The sequence below is a fragment of the Corvus hawaiiensis genome, chromosome 9, assembly GCF_020740725.1.
Source record: "Corvus hawaiiensis isolate bCorHaw1 chromosome 9, bCorHaw1.pri.cur, whole genome shotgun sequence".
NCBI lineage: Eukaryota > Metazoa > Chordata > Aves > Passeriformes > Corvidae > Corvus > Corvus hawaiiensis.
In genome coordinates this window covers 828,772-850,206 of record NC_063221.1, presented here as the reverse complement: position 1 = coordinate 850,206, position 21,435 = coordinate 828,772, and the positions used below count along the sequence as shown (strand labels likewise).

Sequence of the window (21,435 nt, the reverse complement as noted above, 5' to 3'; positions counted from 1 at the left end):
GGTCACAAATCCAGAATGTTCTCATCCTCTTATCCTGTAATTCAATTGCTAATTTGACGCAAAGCAGCAGGAGATGGTTCCTATGCTTTTGCCATATATAGCTTATAACAAGAAGCTACTTCCATTTCACTTCAACAGTAAATGATAAAAACAAGAAAACACCAAACAAACCAGGAAAGAGACCAAAATCCAACCCAGCAGCATTATAAATTAAAGGATGAGGCATGCTGTCCTATAGAAAAATGAGTGTTCCTTCATTTAACGGCTACTTTTCTTACATAATTGTAGTCCCAATTCTTACATCACTATTGTCATAGAAAACTTCCAAATTAATGTAAGTGAAGCTCCAATTTTATTAATACATGTAGTTATTTTTAATTGAAGTATTTCAGTAATATTAAGATCCTAAGGACAAAGAAGAGGAAGGGAATTTCTTGAAAATGTGAGTCTTAAAAGAAGTATGTTTAACTGACCTCTAAAGAGCATCAGAAGATTGAAATAAAACTAACTTAATTTTTAGTGAAGTATTTCTGTACATCTTTGTCTGCCCCTCAAAAAAGGCGAAGTTATTTTATGGCTTTTTTTTTTTTAATTCCTCTGCTGAATTAGCTGGTACTGAAAGCCACCTATTAAGAAGTTCATTTATACCCAGCTGCAGACAAGCAATCATACAGGGAGATGCACATGTCTCTACAGAGAGCCCTCAAAGCACAGGCAACTTCCGAAGCAGATACGGGTAATACAACTAAGCTTTGTTGTTGTGGTTTACAGCGTTACCAACAGGAAGCCTCAATGGTTTTGTAAGTGTCGCTTATTCTAGAGAGAATAATCTCTATGGGTAATACCAAGATCAGCCTTTAAAATAAAGTATTTCGTAACCACAAAGCCAGAGAAATGTGAAGGATGATGGATGCAGTAACGGTGAGAAAACCATGACCTCAGACCCAGCAAGTCAATGCTGTTACCCCGCAGCACAAGCTTTTCCTTCCTGCTGTGGGGACGCAAAGAGGCTGCTAGTGGCCCAAACAACTACGAGAAACATTTCTTTACCGATAAATACTGCTCTGAATGCTGTTAGGAAGGAAACTTTCTGACTACACTGCAGAATCACCTGCAAAGCCAGTCCTGGGGCCATATGCATGACAAGCCTTGCCTCACTCGTAATTACACGCTGTTAAAAGCACTGCTAACGGTTTGGCAAACAGCGATTTGGGAGATCAGGCTGGAAACAGAATGCACGTGAGGCTTTGGTCTGTGGTCATCCAGGCCTGGCTTTCTGAAACATAACCAGGTGAAACCGAGCTCTGCAAGTCACCAAGCAAAACCCAACTGTATTACTTTTAACAACTTCCACGTGCATCCGCACTGGAGTAAGTACGAACTGCTGTTTCTTGGTTTGTATTTGCTGGATTTTGATCGTTTCTTAAGACTGTAAATTAGTCAGCTGTCAGCAGTACTTAGAAGGCAGTTTATGGATAGTAAGTATCCTGGAAACATTAAGTTGTGACAACTAAGAGAAATGAGCTAGAATAAATCATGCTAACGATCGTCTGGCTTTAGCCATAAAACAAAGATCTAGAAAGTACAGTTTGACTTCAGCAAGGACTGGCCTGCTTTAGGAACAAACAAACATGATATATGCTGAAGTGGGTCACCGAGCAGGTCACTCCTCCTGAACGCCAGAGAAAACATGATTTCAAGCTTACTGTCCCAGAATCCGTAATCAGTACCAGCCATAAAACACTCCTGAAGCCAACCAAGATGCTAGAGCATCTCCAGGAGATAGTCCAGGTCTCCCCACTCTAATTATGTTGATCCTGCTAGATTAAAAAAAGACGGTTTAAGCCACTTGTAACAATTTGCTTGTGTGTCCACATTCATTTCCCAATGATTTGTTCACTTGGCCATGTCCTTAATTCCAAAAAAAAATCCCACAATTTTTTTTCGCAAAACATTGCACTTGCAAGCAATAGCAAGTTTGTGAAATATTGCTAGAACAACTTGTACCACACCATCTGCTACATGGGGAGAACTGAGAAGTTGGAGATACGTCTGGGCTTTGAAATTTGATTTTTAAGTCAGTTCTGAGTAAAACCTTTTGAAGTAACTTCATTTCAGTCTTACCTTCTTGAGACTGTGTTCCCTGACTATGTGAAAAGAATTAGATCAGTAGTCAGTATTATATTGTCCCTTCCATCGAGCTGGTAGTCTCCTCTCATTTGCAAAATTCATTATGCAAAAATCCCAGCTTAACACAAGGTATAAAAATCAGTATTTAATGCAGTGAATCTGCAGGAATAATTTAGGTATGATGGAAAAGGATGCAACAGAGAACACGCCTATAAATTCATGTTCTACACGGGATGTTCCTCTAGACACTCAGCTGAACTATCCTTTATTCCCCAAATAATTAGTTAAGAGTTATTTATACATTGTGGTCCCACAAGATTTCTGATTTACAGTACAAAAAGCCACGCACTGAATACAGTGATTATATTCCATCTGCATGGGGCATTTACTGACAGGAAAGTCTGTGGGCAAGTAGCTCTGGCCCGAGCTTGCTGCATTTCACTGGGATGAAAAATAAAGAACATTTTAGGCAGCCCACAAAGTGCAGTTGTTAAACTGACCCTATTTTCTCTCCTTCTTTCCATTTTCCTGCATCCAGCCCTTCAGTTTCACTGAATTTCAAAGGGACAGTGTTATTTATGCTTCTTCCTATTTTAGAATGTTTTTATCATGTGTCATAGCACTCTGACTGCCTTAGGGGAGCTTTAATGATAATTTTATTTTTAAAAGTATAGGCTTATCTTGCCTGACCTTGATGCACATAGTAAAAGGTTGCTAAACTCCTCCTCTAGAAAACAAAACAGGGAACAAATGTCCTGCGCCTGCTGGATCAAAAGCTCAAGTGTGGCAGAGCCTTCCACTACCCCAAAATATATCACCAAGGCAACTGTAGCAGTATTGCAAACAGGTATTGCAAAGGCTTCCCAGCCAGGATTTAAATAATCTGATTTTCCTGCAGTATGTGCTCTACAACACTCAGCAAGTCTTTTTGGAGATGAAAAGCATGCTAACACCATTCCAAAGAGTATCTTGGTACAGTAGGCTGTTATCAGTGCTCTTCTGAAAGAAAATTAGAAGTGCCTCTGTTCAAAGGTCATACAAGGAGCCGAGTAGAGTTTGTGCAACTTGGAACTTGGTTGTTGTTGCTTGTGCCCCTTTCCTCAAACAAATCTCTGAAAGGATCAGGAGATAACCCACTTCCCTCTTCTCTCCCCTGTTCCTCCTCTGGAAGGGAATGCTCATCCTGGAATGGCACCAAGTACTTCTCGTGTTTTCTGGTTGCACTGATCCGTAAGAATTTGACTGTAACTACCGCTCACTGCAGCTCTTGCCTGTCAAGTTGTTGTCCCTGGGGTACTGGCAAATTCCAATGGAGCACACGTGGGAACACCAGCATTTGAACAATCCTTGTGTTCACACTCGTCCTTTCTACTACACTAACAGCAACCAACATGCTTATGATCCACTGCCTGCTTTTAGAAGTCACTGACTACATGCCAGGGATGCTCACAACGGGGCGTTTTGGAGGGCTAATTGCAGAAGACTGCAAATTCCGCTATTATCTTTTTGCATCCTGGAGAACTCTGCTCCACAACTAATGGATCACACCAGTGTATCAGCTTGCTTAAGCCTTCTCTGCTCAACGTCACAGCAGTGCTCACAGAACTCAATACCACAGTGAGCTGAAAGCCCCAGCAGTCTGGGTGTCTGCTCTCATGGTGGAATAGTGGGGTCCCACGATACAGATCTCCTTGTTCTTTCCATAAAACAGAAAACATCTTCAAATTCCTTGCTTGTTCCAAAAGTACATCCTGACGTAATGCTTCTCCTGTAGAGCTTCTGCCACAGAAACTTGGTTTTTGTGCGAACAAAGCATGGGACAAACCGGCTCTACTCAATCTCTGGATTTTTCAAGGACATCTATGGTTCAAGTTAGCTGGGTGAAAATGTTTGTCTCAGATTTCCGGTAGCTTAGCGAAAAGGGTTTTACACTTCATCGATTTGACTCAAACTGCTCTTCAAAATCCTGCAGCAAAATGGGTCTGAGGCCAAAAACATTGTTTATTTCCACTCTTTTCATAAAAAATACAGAAGAAGCAACCCCTCAAAATTAACTTTGGCATGAGTACTCAGCAAGGTTTGCTGCTGGCAAAATGTGGTAAGAAAGCTGCCAACACGAGGTAGGGATTTATACCTGCAAGGCTCTCACACAGTCAGCAGGCTGTCTTCTTCACATCCATGACTGCATCAAGGAAAGCCAAGGAAGGGAGATAATCCAGCCTCATCCTGTGACTGGCTGGTTTAGCCACTAGTGCAAGAGTGCTAACCCACAATCCTGTGCTTTTGCCATCACTTTTCATACACTGTGAATACATGTCCCAGAAACAGGATGGAAGGTCGAGCTCAGAAAGAAATTACTAGAAAAGAGGAATCTGGATCAAGTAATACCACCAGCAACCAGAGCATCTCAGTAGCAGAAGCATATGACTCACTTAAAGAAAACTTGGCTTGCTTCTGGCTAAGTAAAACAGGAGAGTAAGGTCATTAAATGAAAAATAAGAATACAAGTTGATGGTAAAAAATTCCCTTGGACAAGGAGAGTCGGGATCACAGGAAACAGTTTCTCTGACAAAGGAAGTGAATTCCAGATTCAGGAACACTACACACATTTCAGTTTTTGCCCAAGACAAGTATTTTAAAAGGTACCCAACTTTTACCAGCATTTGCTACAGATTATTAATACTGACTTATTCACTCTTTCCTACTAAAATGTGAATGGAATTGGGGAACAATTTAACACAGCTGAGGCATTCACCAAGACAAAAGAGGAGTTTGAAGCCTGCTCTGAAACTCTCAAAAACTGGGTTGCCAAAAAGTCCCGCCCTTTCTACATAATCTAACAATAAAAAGCTGTATCTTGTTTTTAAGACACGCCGTCCTTTACAGTCTGCAAAGAAAATAACAGAAACAAGACCCTAAGTAAAGCTACATCCATTACCTTACCACTGAAAGAGATAACCTAAGCAATATAAACAGTAGAGAAATTATTTTGAAAGATACCATCGCTCTTATCCCAGAGCAATGTTCTTTTTATGTGGCACTGAACAGTTTTATTCAGTGCGTTGGCCTTCCAGGCTCATTCTTGTTTCTAGTTCTATGGAAGACAGAGCAGAAGGGCTGGCAGGGCATAGAATTTGTCTTCTTGGTCTGCATGCATGCTTCAGAAAGCTTTTCCTCTCCATTTCCCTGCCACGACATGTAAATAATTCTCCCTACCTTCTATCTCTGAAATTTAGTACGGTGGGGGGAGGAGCTAGAAGGATTTGTTCAGGATGCTGAACTAAATTACTACCAAAACATGCAGCAATAACGAAAAGAAGCACTTGAGTCAGTGTCAACTGCGTTGTTGGGAAGTCACTACACATTCCCACATGCTGTACTGCACTTCCCACAAACGTCCTTGCTGTCCTTGCCTTGTGAGAGCAGGAACCAAAGAGTCATCTTGGTACCAAAACATGAAAACACATTTTGACATTAGCAGGAGTGTATGTAGCAGTCTCTACAGCATTCTTGCTCTGCTACTAAAGACTTAGACCCACCCCACTGAAAGAAGTGGGGTATGTGCATAACTTCTGAGATCTCCCTAACACTGTGAATGTGCAGTCTATGATAGGAATGTTTAAGCCAAAGTGCCTTTTAACATACAAAAATACAGAGCAAAACGTGAAGGTGCAATAAAATAATTCTTAGTTTTAATTTTGGGTCAGGCACTCAGCAAGCATGTTTTGTTTTGGTTTTAAAGCTGATACCTCTCCCTGAACTCAAAAGCTGTGATAATGCTGAGAATTTTAAGAACCAAATTTAGTGTTGTGCTCTTATTTTGATAGATACTTACATGTCAGCATCACATCACAGCAGGTGATATTTGCTTTTAGACTGCTGGTTGCACGTTCCCTAATCTTTTTGCCTGAGCTCATTCTATTGAGCAAAAGAAAATGTGTATTGTCAGAAGCAGCCTGGCTTTACAAACACTGTCATCTCTCTCTCCACCTAAAGCCAAGCCAGTCAAGCTCTCCAGAGCTGATTCAGGTCTTTAGGATTTGAGATGCATCCGCACATCTACTTTCAACATGCTTGTCAAGGCAGACACGTTTCAGTTGATTTTACCTTCCAAAACTTGGCAACATCTTAACATAATGCACGAAGAGGTACAAAAACAAAAAAAAAGAAACATAGTTACAAAAGGGAGATTTGAAGTTGTGGGGGGTCCTTCTAAGAGAGGTTATAGAAACATGTACGTGAAACATTTCCGGTATCGGTTTACAGCAATAAGAATAGAAGTGGACAGGCAAAAACTTCATCTGAGAATCAGATGGCAGCTCTAATTCCCCCTTCAAAACCAAATTGTTTGCTCTGTCAGCAGCTATACAGAGTCTCACAGATTTAGAACAGCAAGTCACAAACGCCTCGGCAGTCAGACAAGGCACATGTTACCTTTACCTTTGTAAACAAAACCAGAGCTCGGAATCGCCGCGGTGACAGCGACCGAACCCCGCAAGTCCTGATCCCCGGCGGTGCCACCTCGCTCCAGCTGCGGCTGGCGGGCGGTCCCGATCCCCAACTCCAGCGGGCGGGGGGCGAAAAGCTCCTCCGAGGGCGAGCATCCCCCGGGACGCGGCGGCCGGGGCGAGCATCCCCCGGGCCGTGGCCGCCCCGCTCCTCCCGTCTGCCCCTCCCCTCCCCCAGTAAACCCACCACAACAAAAGAGGGAGGGGAGGAAGGCCGATCGCGCCCCTTTCCACTCGCCCCGGCCACTCACCGTGCTGGGTGAAGACATTGAATCCTCCCTCTGCGGAGCGCCCCGCCGCCTCCCGCCGGCGGCCCGCCGGCCTGGCCGCGCTGCTCCCCCGCAGCCCCCGCGGCTGCTGCTGCTGCGGCGGCGGCTGGTGCTGGAGCCCCGCGCCCGGCTCCCCGACGCGGCCCACCTGCTGCCCCATGGCGGGCCGCGCTCACATCCCGCCGCTCCGCCGCTGCCGGCCCGGCAGGCGCGTCCCGGCCCTCCCGCGGCCGGTCCCGGCGGCTCCCGCGGAGCTCCGGGCTGCGGCTCACGGGCTCGCCCCCGCAGCCCCCGCCGCCATCTTAAACCACAGAGCGCCGGCGGAGCGGGGACGGAGCGGCTCCCGCAGCCGCCTCCGGTCCGCCCAGGGAGGGGAGGGAGCGAGGGAGGAAAGGAGGGAGCGAGGGAGGAGGCTGGGATAGAGGGAGGGCGGGCGGCCGCCCCGCCGGGGCACGCCGAATCCCAGAGCTGTTTGGGTGGATCACCCCAAGGGAGGATCACCTCGAGCAGGTGACAGGAACGCGTACAGGCGGGTTTGGAATGTCTCCAAAGAGGGACACTCCACGGCTTCCCTGGGTAGCCTGTTCCGGTGCTCTGCCACCCTCAACGTAAAGAAGTTCTTACTCATGCTGGGGTCGAATTTCTTGTGTTTTAGTTTATGGCCATTGCTCCTCCTCCTGTCTCTGGGCACCACAGAAAAGAGTCTGGCACCATCCTGCTGGCACTGCCACGCGCGGGCACACCAGTGGGCACGGGCACACGAGGCAATGCGCACGGACATGGGCTGAGGGGCAAGAGCCCACCCGGGTGACTCACCAGATCACGCCCCAGGAGAGGCCTCCCATCTTGGCCACGAGTGGCAGCCCAGGAGAATCACGGAGTATCCTGACTTGGAAGGGACCCATCGAGTCCATCTCTCGGCCCTGCACAGGACAGCCTTGAGAACCCCACTGTATGCCTGAGAGTGCTCTCCAAATACTTCGTGAACGCTGTTAAGCCATGACCATGGCCTCAAGGCTGCCCCAGTCCAAGCAACACTCTCCCTGTAGGCTACAGCCGGGCTGGTTTTCCTACAAACCCGAGCAGGTGCGAAGGTGAAGCCAGGGCCGTGTGCCCGGCTGTGGAAGGGAGCGGCCGTGGGCTTGTCCCAAGCCATGCACAAGGAAGTTGTTGCAGCCAGGTGAGGGTCAGCCCCTTCCCCCCAGCAACCAGGGACAGGGCGAGAAGTCACAGTCTTAAAGCTATGCCAAGGGAAGGTTAGGTTGGACATTAGGATGAATTTCTTCACAGAAAGGATGATTAGACATCAGAACGGACTGCCCATGGAGGTAGTGGAGTCACTGTCTGGAGGTGTTTAAGGAAAGGCTGGATGTGGCACTCACCATAGTCTGTCTGACATGGTGGTGTCAGGTCACAGGTTGAAATCGATCATCTCAGGCATCTTTTAATTCCAAATTGGTTCTGTGATCTCCGTGGGTTACCAGGCTCCAGGTTGACTCCTTGGGCTCCCGCTAGGACCTGTTGTCCTGGCCAAGGGCATGGAGGAGGAGGAAAGCACTGCTGTGTGATAACACCAGGAGTGGTTGGCAGCAGCATCTTGTTGTAGGGTGGCTGAACATACACTCAATTCTGTAACTAATTAGAAAACCATTTTCTTTCACCTTCTGTAATATTAGCATAAGGCACTCCAATTCAAAGCAGAAGGCAGGAGGTTTTGTCCTGAAAGATAATGGTGCTTGTCACAGTTTAGAGGACCTGGGCAGCTGGAAGTATTTCTCTCTCCGTGCTAGCAACTATTTCAGCAATGTCTTGGTAATGCTGCTTCATCCTGGATGAGCCACAATGCCGCTCCCCTCAGATGCCTTTACCACTGAGAACTGATGTGACAGTGACAAATTGGCTTGGTAACATTCATAGCCAACCAGCTTCCAACCTCTGTGTCGCTGTCCTGTGGTGGGAAGGTGAGGAGACATCCCTCTCAGAGCTTTGTGAAAGCCAGCTTTCAGTGACAGGAATTCTAGGCTCACGTTCTACCTTCCCAGGGTCACAAGGTGCTGTCCATACTGCTGCATGTACTCAAACTGTGCCCTACTGCAATAATAATTCTGCCTAAAATGGGCATGGCTCATCCCACTGGACTGATGTGTAGTCTGACACAGGCTGGATGGAGTAAATGGGAATGAGGAGCACACAGAGCCAGAAATGCCTTCACTCACTAAATTAATGGACTAAGAACATTGGGGAGACAGAAATTATAAACAGACCTGCTAATAACACACAACAAAACAGTTCTTAAAATAGCGCTGGGAACATCCAGGGTGCAGCATGGGGTACGTGGTGCCAAGTCCGGGACCTTGTACAGACATGGTTATGTGGATGTGAGCAGAGGGTGTTCCTGCAGAATGGACAGTCTCGGGCAGAACCAGCCCATGGTAAACTCTGCAGTGGAGCTATTTCCTGGTCTCGTTCCAGCTAGAATTTGCAGGATTTGGCATTTATAAATGGTTTGCCTTGTAAACAAAATAAATGTTCTCTGGAGACTGTAGAGACAACAAACACAGAACTCCCTCGTGCCATTTGCAGTTGCCACGTAGCGTAGAGCCACTCTTTAAAAATCAACAGAAATACTATTTTTCTTTCCTAATGCCTTTTACTTGCTGATCATGAAGAGCTATCCAGAGGAAGGCCATTAGTATTTTAAAAGAAGATGCAAGTATCAAGAGACTGTTATATGCAAGTGCACCAAGGAGAATTGGATTTAAACACTGTTCTTATTCCTCAGATCTCATGAAATCTCTCGTTTTCTCTCCCAGCACCTCTGCACATAGAACAGCTCACTGTGGGTTACATTAATGTCCAACTGCAGGAAACTTGTCTGACACACAAAACCATCTTTCCTGGAGATGGGGTCAGGCAGGGGCTTTCTAAGAAGGCCTGTTTCAAGGAGAAGAGGGCAGCAGCATGGGGTTTTTGCTGTTCTATAATAGTTTTTTAAGATCATGCTGTACTCTGTAAAAAAAGCTTCAAACCCAGAGCCCCAGCCACTGCTTGTTGTGTACTAAACAAGCCAGACCCTCAGACTGTGCCCCACCTGGTCCCCTCAGCAACATCATTTTTCTGGTGCCATATAAATAGGGGATGCCCTGTTGGTGACAGCTCTTCTAGAGTCCCTGCTAGAACAGCAATGGGGATATAAGCAGGAAACTCCCCAAACTGAAAAGGACTCTGTGCTCTGAGCCTTTAACAGTTCCATACTGTTAAAATGGAAGCTAGTAAGTATTTACTTCACAGAGCTTCATGGTTATTAACCATGCAAAGCCAAGAGGTAAAACCTGCACCAATGCTATCTATTTTTGTCACTGTGATGTTATCAGCCTCATGAAGCATCAGGAACAGGTTGTTTCTCAAGGGTAATTTCTCGTGAAGAAGTCTGGTACCGTGCGTTAATGAGCCATCAGTAACACTTACTGTCCTGGCGATTTTGCGTTTCCAGTCAATCTGCCATTCATGGGCTGTTCAAGCAAAGGATAAAAAGGACCAAGGAACTCAGGCAGCACTGAGGTTACAGTCATGTGTCTGACAAGAAATGTGATATTTCTAGAAACACTTCTGAACTGACTTTAAATATTAATGGTATATCCATTTCTTGAAGCTTCTTATAAGCACTGGCAATTTGCTCCCCATCCACAGCATGCTCCAAAAATCACACACTCAATAAATTGCTGGCTGAGCAGTCTTACGTCATACTGTGCATGACAGTCTCACTGTCGTCTGCCTGAAGTATGGGTTCTGTGCCAGAAGCAGCCTGTGGACAAGCTGGGGACTCCTGATCCTGAGTGTTAACTGGGCAGTTTCTATTTGTAATTTAGGAAAAATTAGGTAGCAGTATGCTGCTGGCAGCTTAAAAAATAATTCTAGCAGTAATCTTTGCTCTTCTTCCAGATCATATACCTTCTGTATACCAAAGCTATACAGAGAAACAGATGTTTGTGAAATATTTGACTGGTATTTAGGACACAAATGTATTAGTTAAGGTATTTGCTAAGTGTGGAGAACAGCGGAAGCCCGATTGAGGCATTTGGAGGGATACCTGTGTGAATGTTGGGATTTTTGTGCCTTTATCGCAGTGCCAGAACAAGTTGTGGAGCTCAGGACAGCTGTAGCTCCCCTGGGATGTCCGCAAGGCAATGGGTACTGCCCACCACATGGCCCGGGGCTGTGTCCCTCCACCACTCCAGGCTGCACCTGCCTGATACCAGGCAGCCACCTGGTTTTGGGGGTTCAGCCACCCAGGGGTTCTGGGAAAGGCTTTAAAACAAAAAAAGATAGATTTAGGAAGGCTTTGTGACACAAGGTTAGTTACTCTGCAGAAAATGTTGAAAGCTTTTAAGCGCTGAGCCGTATCAAAGGAGGACGTTATTTCTTGGTGTAACATGTTCCAACGCTGAGCCTTTCATCTCTGACTGACAGCTCTTCAAATGTCTGCACGGATCTGTCAGGGCACAATAGGTAGTGTTCAGTGTTGCCTTAAAAGTTATTTTGAATCATTACTATGATTTAAATTAGAATTCATGTACAGTGCATGCAGGATAGCTTGGGGTACTTTCATGCCTGTTCAGTGAGAGTCCATGAAGGTAAAAGCTTTCTGGGGAAGTAACAGTTTTTGCCCAACAGCACAGAAGGATTCACATGCAGCCCTTGGCAGATGAAATTTCCTCTGTCAATAACTCTTCTGTCTTCCACCATAGATAAAAAAAAATCCTATACATACACACTCCCACAAATGTTGCATCCCACCACCCAAATCATCCTTTTCTTCCGTGCAAGCAGCCTTTTGCTCTGTCTTTTCTTCTGCTTCAGCATTGTCCTCACCCAAACCACTCTCCTGATGCTGCCACAAGTCTAAATACTGACGCCAGCCAGGAGAGCCAGCAAACGAAGGGCTCCATGCATGGGGGAAAAGGGACTGGGCACAGAGTGTTGTAGTGGAAAAGATGAGTGTGTAGAGACAGCCAGCTCACCACAGCATCTCAGGCATCCCCATTCTTCTCTTATTTGGCCCTGTGTTTTGGGGTTAGGTATGCTGTGTAACTAAGCACCCTCACGGATCAGAGCTGTGTAGCTTGTGCACATATCTGTCAACTGTCAGCAGCAGCACATTAACTGTGCTGAGGTTCTGCAGGAGCTGTACCCATCAGGGTATAACACATAACCTTGCACAGCCTCCAGCCGAGTGAAGCCAGAGGTGGGGAGAAATGGAATTAAGGAGATTATGGGACTTCTTTGGGAATTTCTTTCCTGTCCAATATATTTTTCTAAGTACTACAGCTGCACCACCCTTCCCAAGCATCTGTTCCAGGCACCAAAGGCTGTAGAACAGTATGCTAGTAAGAACATTAAGAATATTGTTTGTTTGCCTTTTTCTGTGGAAAATGTTGCCTCTACCAAACAAAAATGATGACAAGTCTCTGCATCTGCTGGGAATTGCAAATTAGTACTAAGCTTGCACAATGATCACTGATAAAGTACATTTGCTGAGGTAATATGAGGTCCCTCGACAGTGCTGGTGATGATTCAGGCTTTTAGGCATTCAGCTGCAGGTGGGTCAATAGGAATGTTTTGCCACCAAAGTTCCAGGGTTGCCTTAATTTATGTTTAGGAGCCTAATTTTTATGATTCCTAATTTAAAATCTTAGTAGCTCATTGGATAGTGAGGGGGTTCTCTCAATTTGCAGATGGAAGCTTTTCTTCATGTGTTTTCTGTTTCCTCTCCCTGAGAGATTTGTATCCAGAGAGCTGACATTTAGTTAAGTGATAGCAAATGCTTCAGAGCACAACGCTGTACTGCAGTTCCTCCACCAGTGCCTCGGAGAGCAGCCTCGTCCCAGTGCAGATTCCTCTGATGACTGCTGTGCTGTGCGTGAATTAGCACAACCTCTGTGACAGTCCAAAACAAAATAAAGCTACATTAAAAACAAGATGTGAAGCTAAAATAAGATGGAATTAGAATCATAGGCTACTTAGGCTGGAAAAGATCATTAGACTCTGGAATCAGCAGTGCTTCCTCTCCATGTTCTTTGCTTCTTGTTTCTCCCCTAATATCTCCTTCCCCTCCATCTTCCCCAGCACCTGCACTTCCCTTTTCTAAATCATGCTGAAAACTGTGTCTTCAGAAGATGCCTTTGTTACAATAATGAATCCCACAGTAACTGCACTCCTAGTATTGTTTTCAGTCGTACACACTCCTGAATATAATCTTTGATCTCATAAGGAAGCCTGAGGATACAGCTTCTTGCAGGATTGCTGCTCTATGTTACATAAAGTTTAGGCTGGTAGGGATCCAGCCTTGCTCTGGACCACTTGTGCCCCAGTCACGGATGGTGTCATGCTCTATGAAATGTTCCTGAACAGTTAAATCACTTTAAAAGCCAGAGTTTGGTCTAAAATATTGTTATTGTTTCATTCTACAAAGTCTGGAGAGATTCTTCCTTGACAGGCTTTTTTATTTGATTATGCAAGAATTCTAAATGCTGACTTTATCCTTCAAATGACACTGTGTTCCTTCCTCACACAGTTATTAAATAGCCATGCTCTGCAGTTTCCAGCTTTAATGTTAATCCTGTACAAAATGCTTACTAGTGTGAAACTAAAAAAAAAGTAATAGTACAACTGAAGCAGGAGAGAGCACCAGAGTTTTGTAAGATGTTCCTGTGAACGCATTTGTGTGTGTGTGTACAGAATAGACTGGTACTCAAGAGAGCAGCATGTATGTTTGTAATCAGATCTCAATTAAATTTAAAACTTGTTCCTTCTGTTAAACATGCAAATATTTCCATTCTCTTTGCAAATTCTGCCTCTCTGCTCATTACCAAACCTTTCAGAAAAGACATAAGCCCAAATCTTCCTCTGATCAAGCTCTTAATGTGTTCTGTGTGGTCTTTATTTAGACTGTAAACTTGCTGAAATAGGAAATGTCTTATAAAAAACCCAACTACACTGTCTCATTTCACATCCAAATTCTTCTCCCATACCAGCTGTGTGTGTTTGCCTAGCAGCAAGTCTCCTGTTAATGAATTACTTGTTCTCATTAGCTTGTCAGGCTGGATGTGTAGCTTGTAGTTCCCACTCATACAGAGCAGCACTCCTTCCCTTGTAGCTTCTGGTAAATCAAACAATGGGATACACAAAGCCTTGTGTCTCTGAGTCTGACCTCTGTACTAGGAATCATTAACTACCACAGCATGCCAAAATAAAGTAACTAGCTGCTGGTTAAATATATTTAACATAAGCAGAGCCTTATGGACTCCCTGGTGTGGGGATTGTCACAGGCTTTACCATGGGCTTCCGCTTCTAAACCTCCTTTAAAAGAGGGGGAAATGAATTCTCTGATCAGCAGAGCCAAAGGTGTTGCGCTCAGTATATTTGTTTTGTGCAGCTGAGGTCCAGAGTAGATTCCTGACACCTCGGAGGTTTTCAAAATGAGGTCCTGAGCAGCCTCATCTGACTTTGAAGCTGGCTGTGCTTTCAGCAGGAGACTGGACTAGCGACTGCTGCCAACTTAAATTCTTATTCCAAAAAAAGTTTCCTCCATTCGGGACATTAATTAAGACTCTGTCCTCTAACTAGGCTGAATTTTTCACAAAAGCCATTGGAACCGAGTATTTCTTGAACCTTCGCCTCTCCATCCGATTTGCATAAAACTGGCCAAGAGGTTCAAAAGTTACTGGGAGAAAAAAGACAGCTGGGGCAGACACAGACACTCCCTTCCTCACACACAGAGGACAACTGTATAAGCCTTGTTTTGTTAAGAAAACCTTTCTTCCCTTTATGTTAGTGCAGAAAACTTGTCAAGTGTGCATCTAATGAGTCCTGAAGTCATGCTACATACTCCCAGCTGCAGCCAACCTGAAATAATGTCTTCCCAGAGCCAACAGCACATCTCATGCAGGCGAGGCATTTACTGTGCAATCCGAACTATGCAGAGAAGTTGAGACATTCAGGAGTGAAACCCGGGCATGGTCTTTCTGATGGCAGAGATTACGTGGTTGTGCTCACACGAGCGTGTGTTTCAGCCTGCCTGGTGCCTCGCCCATCTCTGCCAGCAGACACGGGAGCGTGTCTGGTACCTCTCTGTCGTCCTCAACTTTCCCGTAGCCGAGAGTGACAGAAAGGGGAATTTGACCTCAGCGTGCTAGAGACCGCCTGGCTGTCTGCCTTTCCCTTTTTGTCTGCTCTTTCTGAGGATGCAGTCACACTACCAAATTACCTTGAGTCATCTGTCCTGGGAGTTTTTCCCGTGGGTTGCCTGTGATAAAGGGTGGAGGTACTAGGAGCATTTTAATCTGTGCTGTGAGGGGAGGCACTGGTGTGGTGTGAACCCACTGCGGACCCTACGTGCTTCTGGGATTTCCGCCTACCTGAGCCAATGTCACGTGTCTCCCCAAAATCTTTCCTGCAAGGGACAGGTTCCATAGCTTCTGTCCACACAGCTTGCTGATCAACCCAGAGCCTCCTTTAGCAGCCACAGCAGCAGATTATTCTGTTTCCCTTTCTCCCAGATTGCAGAGAACACACCTATCTTCCTCTGCTTTTGATGGCTTTGGAAAACGTTACTTCTGTGTTCCTGGGAAAGAGCCTCAGAGCACTTCTATTTTCTGCCTCACAGGGAAGCAGAAACTGTGAAATTATCAGCATCCTCTGGTTGTACGTTCCCTGGAGCTGTTATACTGTGCAGTCTGAAATAGACATCCGGCCCCAGGGAATTGCTAATGATGCATTCAGTCTCAGCATGGCACATGCTCATTCCTGGGGAGTTACTGAGTTAGCATTTATAGTTCTACTCTTTTCCTCTGAGCAGATGAAACCCTCTGATTTTCCCTCAGCACTGAGGTCTTGGGTGTTGGATTCTCTTCTCATGACAGCTTACTTGGAATGTCACCAGAAAGCTTTCAGCCTGGATCCTTCCTCCAAAAATCATAGACTGCAGTAGCATCATGCCAGAGATTCTTCCATAACTTGGTGTCTGATCAGCAGGCAACAGGAAACTGAGGTCTTGCTAGACACAGTTGCAAAATAATAAACCCAAGACTTCCATGCTGAAGATGGGTGATTAGTGTTGGGGGGCATTGGGAGCCTTTTGCACCTGGGGGAATAAGCTCCCAAAAAGAAAGCAGAATCAGCAGCCACTAAGGAAAGCACAAGTGGAAAAACTGTGTGGAGTGAGCACTGCTGGATGTTTTGATGGTGGTCCCTAGTGTGGGTCCCTACTGTAGAGAAACAGCAGTGGCAAAGGATGCAGTGAATTCACTCAAGGTTTACCTTGTTCTCTGGTTACTTTGTCAATTTATGTTTCTCCAGCCACTTTTTGCAATGAGGGATTTTTTTGTGTGGGCAAGGGTTGAACTAGCAGGAACACTTTTACTATATTTCACATTAACTTGCTGGTGAAGACAAGACCTCTCTTGCATGACCTACATGCCTGAACTCAGAATCCCTCTCCTGGGCCTGCCATCTTCAGATTTAAATCCTTTAAACAAGCTCAAGTTTTCATCTCCTCATCCATATTTCCAAAGCATGTAAGCCTCAAGGCACTAGGCCAACAACGGAACAGTGCTGAGCACAAAGATGTTTTTGTAACCACATCAACTCAGCCCAAGGCAGATCAACTGCAGCAAACCCTGCAGATTGCTTCACCTCCCAGTGTAGTTCCATTAGAACCTCCCATTTCTGCTAGTCCTCAGCTGATAGCAAAAATGCCTCTTTCAGCTTTGTAACTCTGATTTCTATTTTCTCCACTTTCAGTGAAATGCTGTTGAGAGTTGCCAGAGACTCAGCTGTGACACAGATCTATCTGAATTCAGAGGTTTGGAAGTATTCCTTCACGTTTGCCATCTCCTTCAATAAGCACTGCATTGTACCAAGTCTGTACATTCTTTACTGCTCTATTTGTTGCTATGGCCAGTGGTGCCAAGTTTCAGTGTGATTCTTTTGGGAGGCTAGACAGAACTCTGGATTTTCTTTCTTTCTGCTTTGTTTATGCTCCTGGCCCCTGCAGTATTCTCCCTTACCATCATCCAAAACTCCTTCCCAAACAGGAAAGCACTGCCCTCTCCAGTCCCTCCACTTGTACAACCAGCAGCAGTCCCTCCTTGGCCTGAATCATTGCAGTAGAGAAGCAATGGATAGATTCCCTGTCAGGCCAGGTGTTTCCAAAACCAGGGAGAAGCAAGAAGGAACAGATGGGACTGGCCTTGAGCAGAGAAAAGGGAAGTTTTTGGCAGGGGAGCTACAAACGTCGTTGTCAGTCCATGTCAAACTTGGGAAAGGTGCTCACAGAAGGGAGAGCAGCAGGATGTGCTGCCTCATTGCCATGGAGACAGCCAAAGAGCTGGCTGGGCAGATTTAGAAATGTCTCTGGCTTGGGATGGCTTCTGGTACATGTCATCTATTTCTGCAGAGATTAAAACAAGGTGGAAAAGAGGAAATGTCTGACACTGAGAGTAAAAACCTGTTTTCGTTCTTAGTTTACAGCAGAGAGTCAATCTTTTGTGGCTTAATGGAGATATTTGTTCTCCTCTGAGAAATATATCCTGGTTTTGATGGGGATTATTTTTTCCCCCTGTCCTCATACTTTTTGGGGTCTTCCATCAATCACTTCTGGCATACTGATTCTAGCTGCCCTTTCAATGTTCTTGGACTTTTCCATGGTGTTCCCCATATGCCCCACAGGACATTTCTCTGCAAGATCTCTCCTTGATGACCCCAAGGATCTCATACTTCTCCAAAGAGGCTGATCTGTTCTCACCATAGCACCTCAGGGGTTTTTTTCTCACATCTTTCCCACTTGATTACTGCACACAGAAAGTTATTAGTCCCCAGGACCTGCACTTTGCGAAGTACAGAACAGGTAGAACTGCATGATTACCTGCAAACAGCTGTCTTGGGAATCATCCTGGATCTGTCATTCCATAAGCACTAATTCTCTTCCATGTCCATCGGCAGTCAGCACATCTGTACTGTAGCAAATAAATGGGAGACAAGGAACTGGTAGAAAATACTGGCATACACTGTTTTCTCCCCCTCAGCAGCTGTGAGGAGAGCAATAGCAAACTGGTTTGTATTTATTTAGGAAAAAGAGAAAGGATACACATGCTTTTGAAATAGGGAGAGGCAGATATTACCACAAGAGGAGTGAGCCATCATTAAATTAGGCATAAAATGTGTGCCCTTCCACCTGCTGTTTCTTACCTTCACAAGGAAGGGTCCCAGGTGTGTAACACAGCTGGCAGTCTGTGGAGTCACAAGGAACATGTACAGTTGCTACTGTAGGAGTGGGAAGGAGATGCTGGCAAGTTCAGTGCTGTGTTTCCACAAAAATATTTGGAAAGTCATTATATGCAGGAGAGCCAATACTGGTAATTGGATCTGTTTGTTCTGGAAGGCATCTCTCTGAAGTCACTCTTCCAGGGTTGACTGCACATTTAATTCCATGTATTCCTGCTGAAACAACTTCAGAGACCCTCTCATTGAGGCAGTTCAGTATTTTCATGCATTTTTAATAAGCAGCAGAGTATGCTGCAGAATAAATCTGAGGTTGGTTTGAGCTGGTGTCACAAGGAGAACAGTGGTATTATATAATGTGGTTGGGACCCAGGTGAAGTTGTTTCCGAGCCCTACAGAAAGAGAAAGATGATGTGTCAGAGAGGGTAAAGAACAGCTTCAGAAAACACCGTTCAGCTTAGTGGGGTGAGGCAGTATTTGTACAGGTTCAATACCTCTCCTGGTTTGATGTTTAGCCAGACTAGAAGGATCTCCTCCTTTTCAAACATACTGAAGAAATAACCTCCTCAACTTAAACAAATAAAACTCCAACTATTACACCATCCCAGCTGGCAAGATCCATTCTATTACCTAAAATGGTAGGGAAAGGCAAAATTAATTACTCCTCAAAAAAAATAATGCAAGTTTCCCTTTCAGCAATGGAATCACAGCAATTAAATTGGCTGTTGCACCTCCTGCTTCGTTGTGGCAAGAAGTTCATCACTTTTTCTGAGTTCATCACAGTTTCTGAGCTGGGGGAGGAAGCCAGGAACTCGCTGGTTGGCAGTAGGGCTTCACTTTTCTGTTTCAAGGACGATTTCAGTTCAGTAGCAAAGAGCGATGTGATGTCTGAGTAAGGTTACCACTGCCCTCTGCCGAGAGGGATGGGGGCATTTCTTTCATCTGCCAGCAAAACCAGCGGCTTCACGGCTCAGAAAGGGACTGTAACTGCTGCTGCTTCTGCCTTTTCTCCAAAGCTTAATGATCTGAGTCTCTCACACCAAATATTCTGAAAACTCTATGCCTCATGCAGAGTAAAAAAGGAGCAAGGGTATTTATGCACAAAATCTTGACATGATGATAGCAGAAACTGTGAAAGCTTGAGCCGGAGTTTTTAAAAAGCAAACTTTATGATTTATAAACACTTCAGGCATCCTCAACAATGTGATATCTGCTGGAGCCTGTTTTTGGCTTTCCTGCCAAAATTCAGTCATGCATTATCAGATCAGGCCTAAGTCCTCCACAGTTTCTTCAATTATTTCCTTTTTAACTGTAGCACTTGCCTGACTGAGTTTTGGCCTCAGTCTTACATGCAGGCCATTATTTCTGGTTATGCAGAAATGGAAGCTCATTCACTGCTACATTTATAACTTGCTTTACATTCTAAATCTGACATTGCTGTCCTTTTCTTAACGTTTTTAAGAGGAAAAATTAACGTGGAACATATAACAATATTTTTCACCACTTGAGGGAGCTCCTTCATTTATCCATCAGACTGTTCCCATTGCGCCTGCACATAGGGAAATTCTAAACCACACTTTTAAACAGTTAATTGTAGGATCTGCTGACATATGTGAAAGCATTGAGGCTCTCAAGTGACTGACTTTAAAGCTAAGATAGAAGTTTTAAAGGAATTAATCATCCTGGTCAATAAATGTGGGCATCAGAAAGAGCGACGGCTGCTCATTCCCTAGGCTGCCTGATATCAAAAATCTTAAAACAGAAAATAAATTAGTTACACAGAATTAGAAGTAGGCAGTGTTAATCACATCTATTTTACAGCAGTGCCAAAAATGACAGGCAGGAACAGGACCCAGCACAGAAATAAAGAGAAGGAAAGAAAGAATCATAGAATGTCCTGAGTTGGAAGGGACCCTCAAGAATCATCAAGTCCAGCTCCTGGACATGCACAGGAGACCCCCAAAAACCACCCCTTGTGCCTGAGAGCATTGTCCAAAGAAAGAAAGAAAGAAAGAGAAAGGAGGGAAACAAGCAGTGCTGCTAAAGTCAAGTTGCTGCCTGGCGCTGGGAAGGTGAAAGCCAGTGAAGCTGAGGCATGAAATTGGGTATGGGGCCAAGGTTCCCACGTCAACAATGGGAATGGCCACGCGGTGATTCAGCCAGGAGTGCTCAGGAACAGCTGTGGTTGGGCAATCATTGAGCAATGCAACCGTAGGATTAATGTACAACACTCCAGAAAATCAGGATTACAAGCACCGTGGTGACAAGCAGGATAAACGACGCTGGTGATGAAACAGTGCAGCAATTTAGAGTGGGAAAGACAATGGGCGTGAGTGGCAGGAAGCAGAGGCGGCAGTGCCTTCTCCCAGTTGCTTGTAAATAATGGGAAGGAAGGTAATGAGAGCAGCCACTTTGTTTTTCAGTGGGCTGCAGGTAAACAGCCTCTAAAGAGAAGGGGAAGGAAGGCTGTGAAAAAGCTCTGCCAGGGAAAAACCCAGAGACCAGGGAGGGAGCTCAGTGCTTGTCACACTGCGCTGCTTTGGCCTGAGAGATTTGTCAAGAGCTGCTAACAAAATCTGGTGGCACCTCTGTGCAGCCTCTTTAGGGCAAAATAAGCAAAGCAAACTTGTTCTGAAGGTTAGCTGCACTTTTCTTTCTATTAGAGTAATCTCATTTTCCTACCACCCAGAGTCGGGCTTTTACTGATTGGATGAAACAGTTTCAACAAGAAGTTGAACTTTGGGATATTTTTGTACATTGTGCATTGAGTATTTTGCTGGTTTTTGATTTTTATTTTTTTTACACTTGCTCGCCCAGCCAGTGCTGGCCCCACAACTTCATTGTAAATAGCTGCCCTGGGCGTGAGGGCACCACAGATCACATACAGGCTGACCTGAGAGTATCTCTAAGCAGCACTGTGTTAAAGTCAACTTCTTAAGAACAGGGACAAGTTTATGTGAAAATTCCTGCTGCTCTCACCCGTTGCATTCCAGCAGTGATAAAGCTTTTCATTTTTTCTTTTCATTTTTACAAGTTTTTTATTAAGCATCACGAAAGATGAGTGATGGGATAATAGCGTGAACACACATTGCAAAATAAATCCGTTTCGGACTTTTTCACTCAGTGGCTCTGCTCAGAGTCCCCAGAGATATTTAAAACAACTTCTGAAAGTTCCAGCAGTTACAATTTAAATGTGTGTCTGGGGTGTGTGTTGGTCAAAATAAATTTTAGTAACAGGTCTGATAGGT

The 21,435-nt window shown here is 45.0% G+C and overlaps 1 protein-coding gene across 1 annotated transcript in view; it reads right to left on the bottom strand.

Annotated features, from left to right (window-relative positions):
* ABL2 (ABL proto-oncogene 2, non-receptor tyrosine kinase) overlaps nucleotides 1-7,082 on the bottom strand; it is a 46,262-nt gene extending 39,180 nt beyond the window's left edge. The window contains exon 1 of the mRNA XM_048312607.1: nucleotides 6,890-7,082. Within this exon, the coding sequence (XP_048168564.1) occupies nucleotides 6,890-7,067 (178 nt within the window). The 5' untranslated portion in view covers nucleotides 7,068-7,082. The remainder of the gene's footprint in view (nucleotides 1-6,889) is intronic.
* Nucleotides 7,083-21,435: the final 14,353 nt, after the last annotated feature.